Raw genomic sequence first — 16,422 nt, 5'->3', positions numbered from 1 at the left:
GTGGGGAAACGTAACGTTAGTTTCTCAGGTAGCTCATCTGATGCTTTCCTTACCTTGTTAGTAGGTTACAGACAGTGATAAGGTTGGCTACTTATTTTACTTTTAATTTCATTTGAATTAGCTTAAGCAGCGTTTATATTTACTTTATAAATAAATTAACTTGCAAATTATGAGGGCAAGGCTTTTAAAGTTTAAATCTTCTGGCAAAGATAAAGTAAAGAAGATCCTGCAATTTATGGAAGTAAAGCAGAATAAAATCCAGCAAGATCAGTAATATGTCAATTAATTATCTGCCACATTCCCATGTAAATTGGAGTCTTTGGAGGATGTGTTTTTTTTACCACCCCTAGTTCTCATTTTTATTCCAAATACAATTTATAATTTGAATCACAGGGCTATTTTTATCTCTATGGTTCAGTATTTTCTCAAGTAGCAACTTTAACTGCTATACTTTCCTGTCTTAAAAGGCAGAACTCTTCTAGTCTAAAAAAAACCTCATTTGTTGAAATGGGGGGGCCTATTGTTTGAACCCCTTAGGTGCTTTTAAAAACAAAAATGTCTTTTTTTGCGCTTTATGAAACAAAGTACCCTATATTTTGTGGATGTACAGCTACATTTCTCATGTAAGTTTGCGTAGTTTTAACACAAACATAAATTTTTTTCATATTGCACCAGGACAGTTAATGAGCAACCTGTACTTGTGTGCTTGTTTGTTCTGTCTAAAATGTTTATTTTGGAATAAAGAGGTTAATATAAAAAATATTTTTTGTCCGATTCATCGATTAATCGAAAAAATAATCGTCCGATTCATCGATTTTTAAAATAATCGTTAGTTGCAGCACTAACCTCCAACATCTATAAACAAAGGTGTTGATGGCAGCAGCACAACTGATATTTCTCACAGCCAAACAGGAACAGGTGAGGCTACTATGAGAAAAGGCAGAGAGCATAATGTTAAAGATTGAACTAATAGAGTGGGAGAATAGAGATATAATGAAGCAGAATGATGAAAAAGGGGTCCCTATGTACTCCAGAAGTCTAAGCCTATAGCAGCATAACTATAGAGATAACTCAGGAAAAAGGAAAGTTTTAAGCCTACCCTTAAAATTAGAAAGGATGTCTATCTCACTGACTAAAACTGGTAGCTGGTTCCACAGGAGAGGAGCCTGATAACTAAAAGATCTGCCTACCATTCTACTTTTAGAAATTCTAGGAACCACTAGTAAACCTGCAGATTGAGAGCAAAGTGCCCTTTTAGGAACATAAGGAACAATCATATCTCTGATATAAGATGGAGCTTGGCCATTTAAGGCTGAGAAGGAGGATTTTAAATTCTATTCTGGATTTAACAGGAAGCCAATGAAGAGAAGCCAGGATTAGAGATATGTGATTTTCATCAGAACTCTGGTTGCAGCATTTTGGATCAGCTGAAGGCTTTCAACTACAGTTTTTGAACTTTCTGATAATAAAGAATTACAATAGTCCAGCCTTGAAGTAACAAATGCATGGACTAGTTTCTCAGCATCACCCCTGGACAGGAGATTTCTAATGTTTGCAATATTCCGCAGATAAAAGAAGGAAATTCTAGAAAACTCTTTGATATGGGATTTAAATGACAGGTCCTGAGTAAAATAGCTCCAAGATGTTTTACTTTATTATCTGAGATCAGTTTAATCCCATCCAAATGATGTGACTGACTAATCAGCTTCTTTTTCAAATAAACTGGTCCAAAGACTATAACTTCTGTTTTGTCTGCATTCAGGAGCTTCAAGACATGCCTGTAATCTATGTAATGGGTTAGCTTCATCTGGATTTATAGAAAGATATAGTATTATCAGCATAACAGGGGAAATTAATCCCATACTGTCTAATAATTCTACCGATTGGTAGCATATATATATCGTAAAGAGAATTAGTCCTAGCACTGATCCCTGTGGTACTCCACAGGTAACCTTTGAACATGAGGAAGATTTGTCATTGATGTGAACAAACTGAAATAGCAACATTTAAAGTCTTTGGTACATATTCCTGTAACATGGAGGACAAGATCAAAGGGAATACTTCCTTAAATAACCTGGTTGGAACTGGATCTAACACTCAAGATGAAGACTTGGATGAAGACAATAGTTTTGTTAACTCTGAAAGTTCAACTGGATCAAAGCAGTCTAAACCCAGTTCAGATTCAGATCAGTACATTTACAGTGGTACTGATTAAGATCTACTAACTATTGAGTTGGTCTTGACTTATTTTGATATATTTAGGTGGAAATTAGGTCTAAATATTCATTGTTAGCACCTCAGCTGGCAGTCTGTTGATAATACCTTTAGCAGTACCCCTCAATAAATAAATATTTTGCAACAACATACATTAATTTAATCATTTTGGTGGATTTAATGATTTTAACGTGCTTCCTCTTATGGTTTATTGCTATATATAATATTTGGTTAATGTAATAGATAAATAAATGTTACACCTACTTTCATTACTATTTTACAGTATAGAGGTCCTTCTCAAAATCTTAGCATATTGTGATAAAGTTTATTATTTTCATTATTGTAATGATAAAACTTGAACATTCATATATTTTAGATTCATTGCACACTAACTGAAATATTTCAGGTCTTTTATTGTCTTAATGCGGATGATTTTGGCGTACAGCTCACAAAATTAGCATATTTCATCCGATCAATAAAAGAAGAGTGTTCTTAATAACAAAAAAGTAATCTTTATTTATATACAGTTATACACTCAATACTTGGTCGGGAATCCTTTTGCAGAAATGACTACTTCAGTGTGGCGTGGCTTGGAGGCTATCAGCCTGTGGTACTGCTGAGGTGTTATGGAGGCCCAGGATGCTTCGATAGCGGCCTTTAGCTCATCAGTGTTGGGTCTTATGTCTCTCAACTTTTTCTTTACAATATCCCGCAGATTCTCTATGGGGTTCAGGTCAGGAGAGTTGGCAGGCCAACTGAGCACAGTAATCCATGGTCAGTAAACCATTTAGCAGCGGTTTTGGCACTGTGAACTGGTGCCAGGTCGTGCTGAAAAAAGAAATCTTCATCTCCATAAAGCTTTTTGGCAAATGGAAGCATAAAGTGCTCCAAAATCTCCTGATAGCTAGCTGCATTGACCCTTCCCTTGATAAAACACAGTGGACCAACACCAGCAACTGACATGGCCATCACTGACTGTGGGTACTTGACACTGGATGTTTCTGGTGGCTTCAGATGTTTCTACTCCAGACTCAGTCCACTGCTTCAGCAGCTCCCCCAAGGTCTGGAATCGGCCCTTCTCCACAGTCTTCCTCAGGGTGGGTTTTCTGCCACACTTTGTCTTTCCCACAGACTTCCCACTGAGGTGCCTTGATACAGCACTCTGGGAACAGCCTATTTATTCAGAAATATTTTTCTGTGTCGTATCCTCTTGCTTGAGGGTGTCAATGATGGCCTTCTGGACAGCAGTCAGGTCGGCAGTCTTACCCATGATTTTAAGTGATGAACCAGGCTGGGAGTTTTTAAGCCCTAAGGAGTCGTTTGCAGGTGTTTAGAATTGATTTGATGATATAGATGATTAGGTGCATAGCTCGTTTAGAGACCTTTTTCGTGATATGCTAATTTTGTGAGATAGGAATTTTGGATTTTCATTAGTTGTATGCTAAAATCATCCGTATTAAGACAATTAAAGATCTGAAATATTTCAGTTAGTGTGCATTGAATCTAATATATATGAATGTTCAAGTTTTATCTTTACATTATGGAAAATAATGAACTTTACCACCATATGCTAAGATTTTGAGAAGGACCTGTATTCATTTCATAATGATTTTGGAAACAGCTAATGATGTTTCTGCAAAGTGTTGCAAACGCCTTCCAATTTGCTGTCGTTCACCCAGCAGCCTGTATCTAGGGCTGTAAGAGCGTTTGTATGTATCCGGAATGCAGGTCTTTGCCTGTGTATGAATGTTGTGCGGTTGTCAGAATGTGAGTAATGGTTTTTCAGCTGAATGACTGCAGTGCCACATGGATATCGGAGCCAGATATTTTCCACAGCTAAGCCTGGGGATCACATGTCCCCCCAGCCTCTATGGTACGCATCAACAGGCATAAAGGTCCGAGATGAAACAAACTCCCTGGACGTGTCCCTCCATTAGGACAGCGAGCCCCAGAAATAGCCCCTCTATCGGGCCACTCGCTCAGAATCCATTACGCAGTCAGAGACAGTGATTTAGATGCTTCTTTCTTAATCTGAAATCTACGTGCTAATCTTGTGCTCATTTTGTTGCAGCCCTACAATTACCATACCTTTAAACTTTCCACTGCTGTTTAAGCTCAGCGCACAGTTGTCAAACATAGTTATATAAATATAGAAAAGCTGTAATTTAAAAACTTTGGCCTGTGATGGAAGGCGAGTTTTTTGTAAGGCCGATTTTTTTTCTCTCTTTTGTTTGACACCACTGTGATTACTTCTTTTATATAAGGATAAACCAATGACATTACATGTCTTTTCTTTGTCTCTGTCTTTGTAGGACTCATTGGCTGACGCAGGGATCATTGATGAACACTATCGTTTAGAAGGTAAACTCAGATCTTTGATCCACTTGTATTCTCTTGTGGTTGCTTTTCGTTCAATTTATTTATCATTTTGATTTTGGGTATCTCTTTACTCCAGGTCATCCTTCTAATGTCCCATTTTTTTACCTCCCCTCCTTTGCCCCCTTCTTCAGCAGTTGTAGGCAGAGTGCTTCAGCTCCTTCATATTTCTCTCTGATGTGATCCTGGATTAAGAGCCCTGGGAGGAGAAAGTCTCCTTCTCATTTAAAGACAGTGTTGGACGTGAGCTGCAGGCTGATACCTACCATTTAGTGAGATCGGCCCAGAATTGGGAAGAAAAGGAAAATAAATTTTACTTTGATTTCAGTTCAGCTTCACTGGGTCGTAGCAGAAAGAAGATGCATGTTGGCCAAAGCTGTCCTCCCCGGAAGACAGATGCTAGTCATTAGATTATATTGCTCTATTCATCCTCAGTGATTAACTGGAAAGTGAGAATCTGGGAATTTTTATGACTTCCTAAAGTCTTAATCTTTTAAAAGCAACTCTATACCAGTAACTAGGCTTTAATGAAATACTTAATTCCCTTTTACAATAGGAAACTAAATATACAGCTTATAGCAAATAATATATATGCTCCTAGGACATAAGGAGATAGCAGATTACCGTTGCTCCTTCTGGAATTTCATTAGCTCCAAGATAAGTATCGTTTCACCATATTGAACCTGCCACCGAACAGATTTACCCCTCGCGCACAATGTTCCCTTTGAACACCTCAAACGTTCAGACAGCAGGACCTCAAATCTTGCTCCTCTCCAAAAAGTTGGTAAAAAGCTCCCTGGGATGAAGCCTTTCATTTCTGGCATATTCGCCCGCCCAGGTCCGCTTTGATCTCCGTTGGATCAGGAGGAAAGAAATTGGTCTGTTGTGTCTGCTCTATTGGCGAACAAACAAACAGTGTTTCAGATTTAACTTGGCTTAATTAATTAAAGATTCTGTTTTACTGCTTGTTTGATCCTCTTCCAGAAGGTCTGAGAATGGAACTTCAAAGTAGTAGAAGAGGGTGGGGGAGAGAGGCGTGGTCTGTGTAACTCTGTGGGTGTGTGCTTCCTGCATTTAATGTGAACTTCTTTATACGTTTTAAATATACATTAAATTGAGCTGATTAAGCATCCCTGCGGAACAAGAATGAAACTGCAAGTAAGGGGCATGAAATGTCTGCTTAACTAATTTATGGGAGCTTGTGAGGTTTCAAATCTGTTGTCTCAACTATCAAGCAATGCAAAAAGAAGAAGAAGGCAAGGATATCCTGCAGCATTACTTCTGACAGCTCAAACATGATACAAGACCCCGGAAATAGACGGAAACCATTATCATGTTTTCATCCACCATTGTGGGCAGCCTTGAGTGTATCAAACCAATAATACGTCACTAAAATCTGTCACTTCGGACATTTAAAAACAACCCTTGAAATTAGGAACCGCTTGGTTGGAGTAAAAAACAAACAAACTTGAATTACTTCAATAACTTCCCATTTTGGTATTGCCAGTTTCACATGGCAAAGATTTTAGAATGAAGCTAACAAACTGCTTACATGATAAGTAGCAAGGAATCTTTTTGTTTAACCCATGAGTTATTTATTTATTTTCCTCGCGAAACAATTCCTGATCGACCAAAGGTCACATTAGACAGGCTGGATCCTCGTCCGTGCTCGGGGGAACATCAGGTATATAAGTAAATACGTCCCGTTGGTCCCCAAATTGACATTATAGCATTTTTAAAGTCCTTCTTAGGAGTCTAGATCACTCACACAGCACAGCCACGTTACCTCATGAGATCGTCTTAAAGGAATAGTACACCCAAAACATGATTAGCCTTCATTTTCTACTCACCCCCATGCTGAGCAACACTCTGGAGTACTTTTTTGATATCTCAAATGCATCTGGAGATCTGGGAGGCTTCTCGCTGTCTGCTGACATTCAAATAATGGAGGTCTATGGCGCCCGAGGCAGAAAGGTCCATAAAAGTCCACAAAAAATGTGTCAATATTCCTCCATACTGCTCGTCCAATGTATTCCAAGTGTCCTGAGTGGGTAGCATCCATAATTTACTCGAAACGAAGTCATTTAGAATGTTTTTAGAGCATAAACAGTAGTGTATAGGATTTCCTAAAAGCGCGTTCACGAGTCTACGGAAACCGCGGCAGACCAAACCAGATGAAAGTGCGCATTCAGCGTCTGCTCTGCCGATAATGCAAGCGTAGAAGAAGAAATGTGCTGTTTACCTGTGCAAAGAAAGAAACAACGAAAGAAAAATGTCTGAGGACTTCAGTGTTGAGGAAGAGCATGAGTTCTTTGCCGAGCTGAATGCACACTTTCATCTGGTTTGGTCTGCCGGCTTCCGTAGACTCGTGAACGCGCTTTCAGGAAGTCCTTTACACTACTGTTTATGCTCTAAAAACATTCTAAATGACTTCATTTCGAGTAAATTCTGGATGCTACCCACTCAGGACACTTGGAATACATTGGACGAGCAGTATGGAGGAATATTGACACATTTTTTGTGGACTTTTATGGACCTTTCTGCCTCGGGCGCCATAGACCTCCATTATTTGAATGTCAGCAGACAGCGAGAAGCCTCCCAGATCTCCAGATGCATTTGAGATATCAAAAAAGTACAGGTGCTGGTCATAAAATTAGAATATCATGAAAAAGTAGATTGATTTCAGTAATTCCATTTAAAAAGTGAAACTTGTATATTATATTCATACATTACATACAAACTCATATATTTCAGATGTTTATTTTGTTTAATTTTGATGATTACAAATGACAACAAATGAAAATCTCAAATTCATCATATCAGAAAATTAGAATATTGTGAAAAGGTTCAAAATTGATGGCCCCTGGTGCCACACTCTAATCAGCTAATTAACTCAAACCACCTGCAAAAGCCTTTAAATGGTCTTTCAGTCTAGTTCTATAGGCTACACAATCATGGGGAAGACTGCTGACTTGACAGTTGTCCAAAAGACGACCATCGACACCTTGCACAAGGAGGGCAAGACACAAAAGGTCATCGCTAAAGAGGCTGGCTGTTCACAGAGCTCAGTGTCCAAGCACATTAATAGAGAGGCGAAGGGAAGGAAAAGATGTGGTCGAAAAAAGTGTACAAGCAAGAGAGATAACTGCACCCTGGAGAGGATTGTGAAACAAAACCCATTCAAAAATGTGGGGGAGATTCACAAAGAGTGGACTGCAGCTGGAGTGAGTGCTTCAAGAACCACCACACACAGACGTATGAAAGACATGGGTTTCTGCTGTCGCATTCCTTGTGTCAAGCCACTCTTGAACCACAGACAGCGTCGGAAGCGTCTTGCCTGGGCTAAAGAGAAACAGGACTGGACTGCTGGTGAGTGGTCCAAAGTCATGTTCTCTGATGAAAGTAAATTTTGCATTTCCTTTGGAAATCAAGGTCCCAGAGTCTGGAGGAAAAGAAGAGAGGCACTTTATCCACGTTGCTTGAAGTCCAGTGTAAAGTTTCCACAGTCAGTGATGGTTTGGGGTGCCATGTCATCTGCTGGTGTTGGTCCATTGTGTTTTCTGAGGTCCAGGGTCAACGCAGCCACATACCAGGAAGTTTTAGAGCACTTCATGCTTCCTGCAGCTGACCAACTTTTTGGAGATGCAGATTTCATTTTCCAACAGGACTTGGCACCTGCACACAGTGCCAAAGCTACCAGTACCTGGTTGAAGGACCATGGTATCCCTGTTCTTAATTGGCCAGCAAACTCTCCTGACCTTAACCCCATAGAAAATCTATGGGGTATTGTGAAGAAGAAGATGCAATACACCAGACCCAACAATTCAGAAGAGCTAAAAGCCACTATTAGAGCAACCTGGGCTATCATAACACCTGAGCAGTGCCACAGACTGATCGACTCCATGCCACGCCGCATTGCTGCAGTAATACAGGCCAAAGGAGGCCCAACTAAATACTGAGTGCTGTACATGCTCATACTTTTCATGTTCATACTTTTCAGTTGGCCAACATTTCTATAAATCCTTTGTTTTTATTGGTCTTCAGTAATATTCTAATTTTCTGATATGATGAATTTGAGATTTTCATTTGTTGTCATTTGTAATCATCAAAATTAAACAAAATAAACATCTGAAATATATGAGTTTGTATGTAATGTATGAATATAATATACAAGTTTCACTTTTTAAATGGAATTACTGAAATCAATCTACTTTTTCATGATATTCTAATTTTATGACCAGCACCTGTACTTTTAAATCATTTAAATTTAAATGGTTTATTTTGTCTATTTTCCCATTTTTGTTTTAGGTACAACTGGACCTTCAGGACAAAACGAAAATAGGAAAAGCAATAATTTTTTTCTGTTTTTTTAACCACTTTGATAACTACTACTAGTATGATATCAGAACTTCTTGTCCACTGTACAGTTGAGGATCAGTGATGCTGTGGGCTTTTGTCTCCTCTTTTTCCTGCCCTGTTAGACTGGGTGGATTCCGAAAATGAAAAATTGGTCATCACTGATTGTCTAAGCTGAACAATGATCCAAATGGCTAAATAAACACAGACATATTTTACTGTACACATAATCAGTCTTCCTCTGTGTCCATCACTGTCCCCAAACATTAATCCTTAAATATTAAGCTTTTTTTTAAATCAAGATTATTTGAAAAAAAAAAAAAGAAGTGTAGATTAATCTGTTTTTTTTTTCTGTCTTATGTTCAGAAATAATTCAATTTTCACTGGTAACATAATTTTCAATTAAATGCTGAGAAAGGCATCTCAGAAGCTCAAGAATCACATTTCTGTACTTCTAAACACGTTTCCTCTTGACCCCCCACCATGTCTTAGATTTGTTTTGCTCCGATTGCTTACCAAAATATTTTTTGACGGTAAGAACCAAAATCTGCTTTGATTTTCTGCAGCCTTTGAGCAAGATCACAAACACTGTGAACAACTACAACTTCTGTGCATCTGAGCAACCCAGCTCATAAAATTCACTACTATTAATAAAATTAGGGAAAAAAGACAGATTTTTTTTGCTCAAAGGTAGACGTTGAGATGTGCCACATCTTTATTTAAGCCGCCAAATGTGAAAGCACGAGCTTACAAGTAAAACTAGAAAGAGACGACTTGTCCTCAGGTTAAGGCTGCACCCACCGATTCTGTCCTCAGGCTCTGTCTTTTATCTTTCCGCGCGTGGGTTCACTTCTATGTGTGTGTTGCTGCAGTGGCTCTACCCCCGGAGAAGACAGACATCTGCTGTGTGGAGGAGAAGATGCAGGAGAGGGACAGCCGGTCCCCCGCAGGGCAACAGAAACAGCTCCAGTTTGAAGTGAGTGTCAGCACAGAGCAGGACGATTATCACTTCCCCCTGCACGTAAAAGTGGGGCAGTGGCAGGACATGCACAAAACGGCACACTCACAGACATGCAGTATGAAACCAAGCTTATTTGCTCTGCTTTTTCAGGAGCTGGAGTGTGCTGTGTCTTTGGAGGAGGACAACAGACAGGAGTGGACCTTTACCCTCTATGATTTTGACAACAATGGCAAAGTTACTCGAGAGGTAATAAAATGATTACATCATATTTTGATTCTTATCATATAAATAATAAAATTAAGGTGTTCTCGAATGCTTTAGTTCCAGAAGTATTAAATAAATATATGAAACAAAGCCATTTATTATATCAGTTATTATATCAGTCGTCATATCCTGGCGCCGCCTCGGGTGGCAGCCTGTAGCCGAAGCTCCCGCTGTGCGCTGCAATTTCCCAGCTTGGGATAAAAAAAGTACATCTATCTATCTGTCTGTCTGTCTGTCTGTCTGTCTGTCTGTCTGTCTGTCTGTCTATCTTTTGTTAATTTTGATGATGATGCCTTATTGGAAATCAACAAAGCAAATAACCAGTACTACAGGGAATTATTAAATATGATTTTATGACTCCTTTAGTCTTAGTGGTCTTTCATGGAGTGATTGACACCCTCCAAAAGGATTATAAGGTTATTTCCAACCCATCACTTATAATTGAAAGTGAATAGAAGGGAAAGTATGGTACAAAAGGGTGCAATAGGGATAACTGCACTCTTAAAAGTGTTTTGATGCAAAGCATATTTTAGAGTTTGGAGCTTTTCAGGGGTTTCCCTGAACATGAACTGTAGCTAGAGTTGGTCTTAAGAGCAGCATGTTCTCAAACTGTGACAGCGTAGAAGAAAAAAAAACATCTCAACATACGCCAGCTCTAAGTATTTATTCTCAAACACCACATTATAGAAACTTTTCTTCTTTTTATTCAATTCAACGCTTTAAAATAGAAAAATCAACATCCAGGTGCATCTTGGAAAATAAAGACATCCCACTTGTTTATTAGCATTTAACCTCTCCTAAAAAAGCAAAAAGTAAGAACATACAGCATGACACTCACTCACTCCACTGCATGAAAAGTGAGATTTTCGTCCCCGTAAACCCCCGTAAACTCCCGCAGATCTGCCTGATTTTCGTCAGTTTCCGACAATTTGCAACCCGTGCTTGTCCGCGTTTGTCGTGCCACAAATTGTCGGAAACGGACTCTGACGTATGTGGAGAGCGATCAGCTGTACTAATGGCCCTAATTAGCATATGAATGCAGCAAACCCGCGCGGCTGGCCAAGTCTGGCTTGAATAACCTTCTCAGTATTGGCTGAAACCACTATTCTCAAACAAGTGAAATCGCTCGTGATTGGCAGCAAAACCACACGTGGCCACGCCAGGCTTTAATTTTCTTACTGAGTATTGGACGGAACCGCTTCCTTTTAAACAAGTAAAGTCGCTCGTGATTGGTTGGCATATATATATATATTTACATATATATTTATTCATATATATATTTATTCATTCATATATATATATATATATATATATTCATATATTTATTCATTCATATATTTATTCATTCATATGCTGTGTATTTATGTTATCCTACACTACTACACAATTATTATGCTACCATCAAGGACATGAATGAATTTATACAGGAAATGAAGATTTGCCAGGAAGCTGTTTATGCAAAGAAAGAGCTTTATTAAAACACACCCAACTATATACAACGCGTATCCAAACACATGCGTATCTAAAAATTACAACTCCGTGAACGGTCCGTTTGCTTCCTCGGGGTTGGAGGTAACAGGCAGCATTCCCTCCGAGGCAGGTCCGATGTGCAGACGCCTACTGTGCGTGGCCCTGTACTTCGGCATCGCTTCTAACCGGGACTGCAGCTTAACACAGAGTTCAGTGAGATCCGGCCTACAAAATGGCGGCGACCGTACAATCCATCCAGAGACACCGCCGACGACGCCATCTTCTTCGTCGGACATGAGGTCGACGGTGGCGGACTTACAGAGTTCCACTTCCTCATCTGATAGCACACTCTGCCTCGCCTTCAGCAGCTGAAAAAAAAACAATGAATCAGCGCACTGCATATGGACACAACACATCTATCAATGCACCTGAAAAATAGTCACCAAATAAAGTCTTACTCTCTTTCTTCTGGCCCGACTCCGAGCAGATAGCCTGGCGGCCTCCGCACGCAGTGTGCTGGCTAGCAGCGTGTATCTGAAGCTCCTGCATACCGTCTCATAATACGTCTTACAGGCAGCTGGAAAACAATTAAATGAGAGTGGTATGAATAAAAAAAAAAATCAAACGCAAGTCACAGTAACAAGGAAGGAGAAAACATTAAAACAAGTCACTTACACACAATATCGTCTTTATCAACATCGTGCAAATCCGAGCAAATAGGAGGTCACCGCCTCATTGTGAGGCGACTGTAGTCTGTGAAAAAAAAAAAAAAAGTACAGCTATGGTCGGTATCCATCCGTATCCATGTCCTTTTACCGCATATTCTTTAAACCTTACCCCTGCTCCGGTTCATAGCGCCTGCAATTAGTTTCCGAGTTGTTAAGACGGCATATTGCTTCCTGTGAATCACAAAAAATACACTTTAATAAAGCTTTAGGCTAGGCTGCTTTTAGCTTACCTAGCTAGGCTAGGTTGTCTTTAGCTTGCCTAGCTAAGCTAGGCTGCTTTTAGCATAGCTACCAGAAATCGAACATATATTTACCGCTAGCGTGGCGTTGTTCACCCGTCTTCTCTTCCTCGAGTTCGTATATCCTGCAAAGTTGCTCGACTGCAGTCAGAGCCGCCATCTTGTCCTCTATGGACTACAACCTGGAGTGCATCGAATTCTCCAGCTGAGTGAGGCGCTCATTCATGTCGGCAGTATGTTGGGCAAGCTGACGAGACAGTCCGCTGATAGCAATCAGCTGTTTCTTCTCGTCAGTCTGCGGGCTGGCCGAAAGTTGTGGACTAAGAGCAGTTGGAGGCGAGTTGAACGCGAAACGTCGTGCAGCCATTGTTCACGTAACAACAAAATACAAACACGGTAAATGGAGATGAAGTTCTTCTAAGTGTAGTAACACAAACATGTCTGCTAATATGCTGGTCTCGCGAGAAGTCGTAGTGCACAAAAGCTCACACGTGATTGGACGATGGGGCCGAAGGCTCATCAGGCTCCTCCAATCACATACGACGTCATTGTTATACGGAAGGACTCGCGAGAAGAGCTCGCGTCGCTCCATTCTGGAAGGTGGCGGTAATGCACCTATAAATTGTTTGCAATTGTAATTGTTTGTCTCCATAAGATTGAATTTGAGCAGGTGGACATTAGAGATAATAAATGCAACAACAAGTTTTTGAATCAATATTCTATAAATAATATGTACCCAGGAAGAACAAAAAGCACAGCTCTTACAAAATTTTAAGAAATCTATGATAGTCAAAAATTGGAATTTTTAATCAATATTCTAATAATTGTAACAAAGTATTATATCCATAAATGTCGCTATGCAAAATGCTCCCTCTCAATCTCTGCTCTCAAAAATGAACTTTCCCTTTTCAAAAGATGTCTGAGAAAGATGCAGAATTTAAATGCAATTAAATTGTTTGAGTTAATTGAAGAATTTCAGTTGGTAGTCCCCACTGATTAATTTACTTTAAACCCTATTATTATTTTATTTATTTTTATTTATTTTATTTTATACTTTGTTCCAGCCTGTGCATTTAATTTTATTTTTCAAAAGCAGGAGTTGTGATATTTCTTCTTGTATTGAAATATTTGTTATTGACTTGTTGTTTGAGATTGTTATTGTTTTCTTATGTATTCAATAACAAAAAAAAAAAAAAGTGGAAATCTAAAAAAAAAAAATTTACCATTACAGCCAACTGATTCTGATTAAAACTAATTTTTGAAGTAAATTATTTTGTGTATTTTCTTTTACATAACATTTGCATACACAGTAATCTAGCGTACTTTAATTAAATAAATCAATTCAAGCTAAAATGTAAGAGTCTATAATTAGGCTATACTGGGCCTGATCTATTTCTACCATCTATTTGGAGGATATTTATTGCCACACTTTGGGCCACTTAATACCAATTTAGCATGCTGACCTATGACCTTATGACCACAGTGTACCAATCTTCTGATGGCTACTTCCAACAGGATAATGCGCCATGTTATAAAGTGAATCATCTCAGAATCATTTCTTGAAACTTTTCCACTTAAGTAATTGTGAATTGAGCATATTGACAGACAACATTTAATTTTTTATCTTAAATGCAAATAAAAAAAAAAAAAATTACTGCTCTAAATGTATTGCTCTGTCAGCTAAAGATCTGTTTTGGTCTCTATACTTTAATTAAATAAATCAATTCAAGCTAAAATGTAAGAGGCTATACCTGATCTCTTTGTATCAGAGATTTTCTTACCCAGGGTTGCAGGGGGGCCCCCCCTGCAACCCTGGTTTGCATTTGTATAGCTCACAGCATGTTCATTTACATGTTAAAGCCTCCCCTAGAATTCCATGGGGGGGAGGCATGGGGGGAACACTGCCTAAGAAATTCCACGTCAATTTCTGACAATTTACGGGAGTTTACGGCAAGGCCTGCAAATTGCCGTAAACTGCCGCTAACCTGAAGTTCCACGACAATCTACAGTGCCGTATATTGACGAAAATCCCACTTTTCATGCAGTGCTCTGTCTAACTTAGAGCAGGATCCAGGGAAAACTCTGCTCCTGCAAGGTACCATGCTGCATGTGTCTTCCCGCTGGAGATGAGAGAAAACATCCAGAAAGGCTTGTTTTTTAGAACAACTTGAAACAGTGAGTAGAGACTGTTGCTCTCCTCGCTGGGGTTGGTTGTGCAGTCTGTTTGGCGGTGCCTGTGGATCTGTGGCTCATGAGACGGCAGACGGTGACTTGGTGGGGAAGAAAAAGCTTTCTCCTCCACACTGGTGGTTTAATTACTCACTTCTCTGAGGAAAAATGGAGTTAAAAAAAAATAAATAAAAGCACAAATGATACAGAGATCATTCATTTTTGTTTTAGTTTAGGGATGAAACCAATCCCAGAGCAATTTGTTAGCAATTAGACTAATTAAGTTTGAAAAACTGAAGGCTGTTATAGATGGGTAAAAACTTCCACTGCCACTAGCTTTAAACATATTAGGAAGATGTTTTATCGATCATAACAGATTTGAAAAGTTAAAACACAAAAACTTAGCAAAAAGTGAAAACTAGGAATATCTAAATCCATTTTATCTGAAGCACCTGGTAATTCCGGTGGAGCTGCAAAGACCAACAGCTCAGGAGGTAATAGTCTCAGGCCCCGTCCACACGAAGTCAAAACGAACACGAAACGCTAATATTTTCCAGAATGTTTGTCGTAAAGACGGAGACGTAAAATAAATGTGATCGTCCACACGAATGCATGAAAACGCTGCAAAATGTATGCCAGGCCTGTAAGTGGCGCTGTGGTGCCAAAGCAAAAATAGGCGACGAAATGTTGGGCATGCGCACTAATATTTATATATGGTTGCCCTGCGGGTCCATTTTCGTGGTTCAGTCAAATTCAGGTGCTGAACTATGTCGTCGATATTACTCTGTTCTTCCTGGAGATATTCCAGAAGAAGAAGATTCTGTTGTAAGCCCGACAGCAGGGTGAGTAGCATGAGCAGCAACCATTCAACACAGTACGGCGCCATTGTTGTTGTGATACTGTGTCGCGCATGCGTGTTTAGAGGCGACGCTATGACGCATGCATGTAAGAAAAAAAATGTGGTTAGAGCTTAAAGATGGAAACGCGAAAACGGCGTTTCAAAATCTTCCCACTCTGAAGGCTTAATAAAAAAAAGATCATTTACAGACCCCCAAAACGCCGGCTTCGTATGGATGAGAGGCTGGTTTGGTGAAAAATGTGTGCGTTTAGGCCAGGGTTTGACTTCGTGTGGACGGGGCCTCAATAGCAATGTATATTTAGTTTATTCCTGTGTCTAGTTTAGTTGATCTGTTTGGAGAAACCAAAATTTGCAAATATGTACCACACTATGCTGGTCCATTGGTTTAAAATTCCAATAAAATACACCAAAGTGTAGATCATGAACCTTTTTTTGGGCGCTCTCAGGCTTACTAGCTCTTCTCTTTGACAGGACATTACCAGCCTGCTCCACACCATTTATGAGGTCGTGGATGCCTCCGTCAAACCACTCTCCTGGCAACAGCAAGACTTTGAGGGTCAACTCTCCGTCGCTCCGGACTCAAGTCAGCGGTGGAGGAGCTGTGCTCAGGGTGCGACAGGTAAAGCTCCCGTTGACTCAGTGTGGGGCAGCGGCAGAGAAAAGAGGGCATTGTTACCTTCCATTTACACGTCTGCGCTGACAGCTCACTCAGACGTTTTGTTTGTTGTCATGTAGAGAGGCGGCCGCTTCAGGCCTGTCAGGTTTTTTGTCCTTGCAGTCTCTTCC

General features: G+C 39.7%; 1 protein-coding gene across 1 annotated transcript in view; it reads left to right on the top strand.

Moving 5' to 3' along the window:
- Positions 1-16,386, top strand: part of nkd1 (NKD inhibitor of WNT signaling pathway 1) — a 42,772-nt gene extending 26,386 nt beyond the window's left edge. The window contains 6 exon segments of the mRNA XM_038282601.1: positions 4,527-4,575; positions 9,819-9,922; positions 10,058-10,153; positions 16,108-16,158; positions 16,160-16,193; positions 16,196-16,386. Coding sequence (XP_038138529.1) covers positions 4,527-4,575; positions 9,819-9,922; positions 10,058-10,153; positions 16,108-16,158; positions 16,160-16,193; positions 16,196-16,371 — 510 coding nt within the window. The 3' untranslated portion in view covers positions 16,372-16,386.
- Positions 16,387-16,422: the final 36 nt, after the last annotated feature.

The sequence above is a fragment of the Cyprinodon tularosa genome, unplaced genomic scaffold (assembly GCF_016077235.1).
Source record: "Cyprinodon tularosa strain WSP-4 unplaced genomic scaffold, ASM1607723v1 ctg186, whole genome shotgun sequence".
NCBI classification, from domain to species: domain Eukaryota; kingdom Metazoa; phylum Chordata; class Actinopteri; order Cyprinodontiformes; family Cyprinodontidae; genus Cyprinodon; species Cyprinodon tularosa.
Note: the sequence above shows the minus strand (reverse complement) of the source record. Positions and strands in the feature narration are given on the sequence as shown.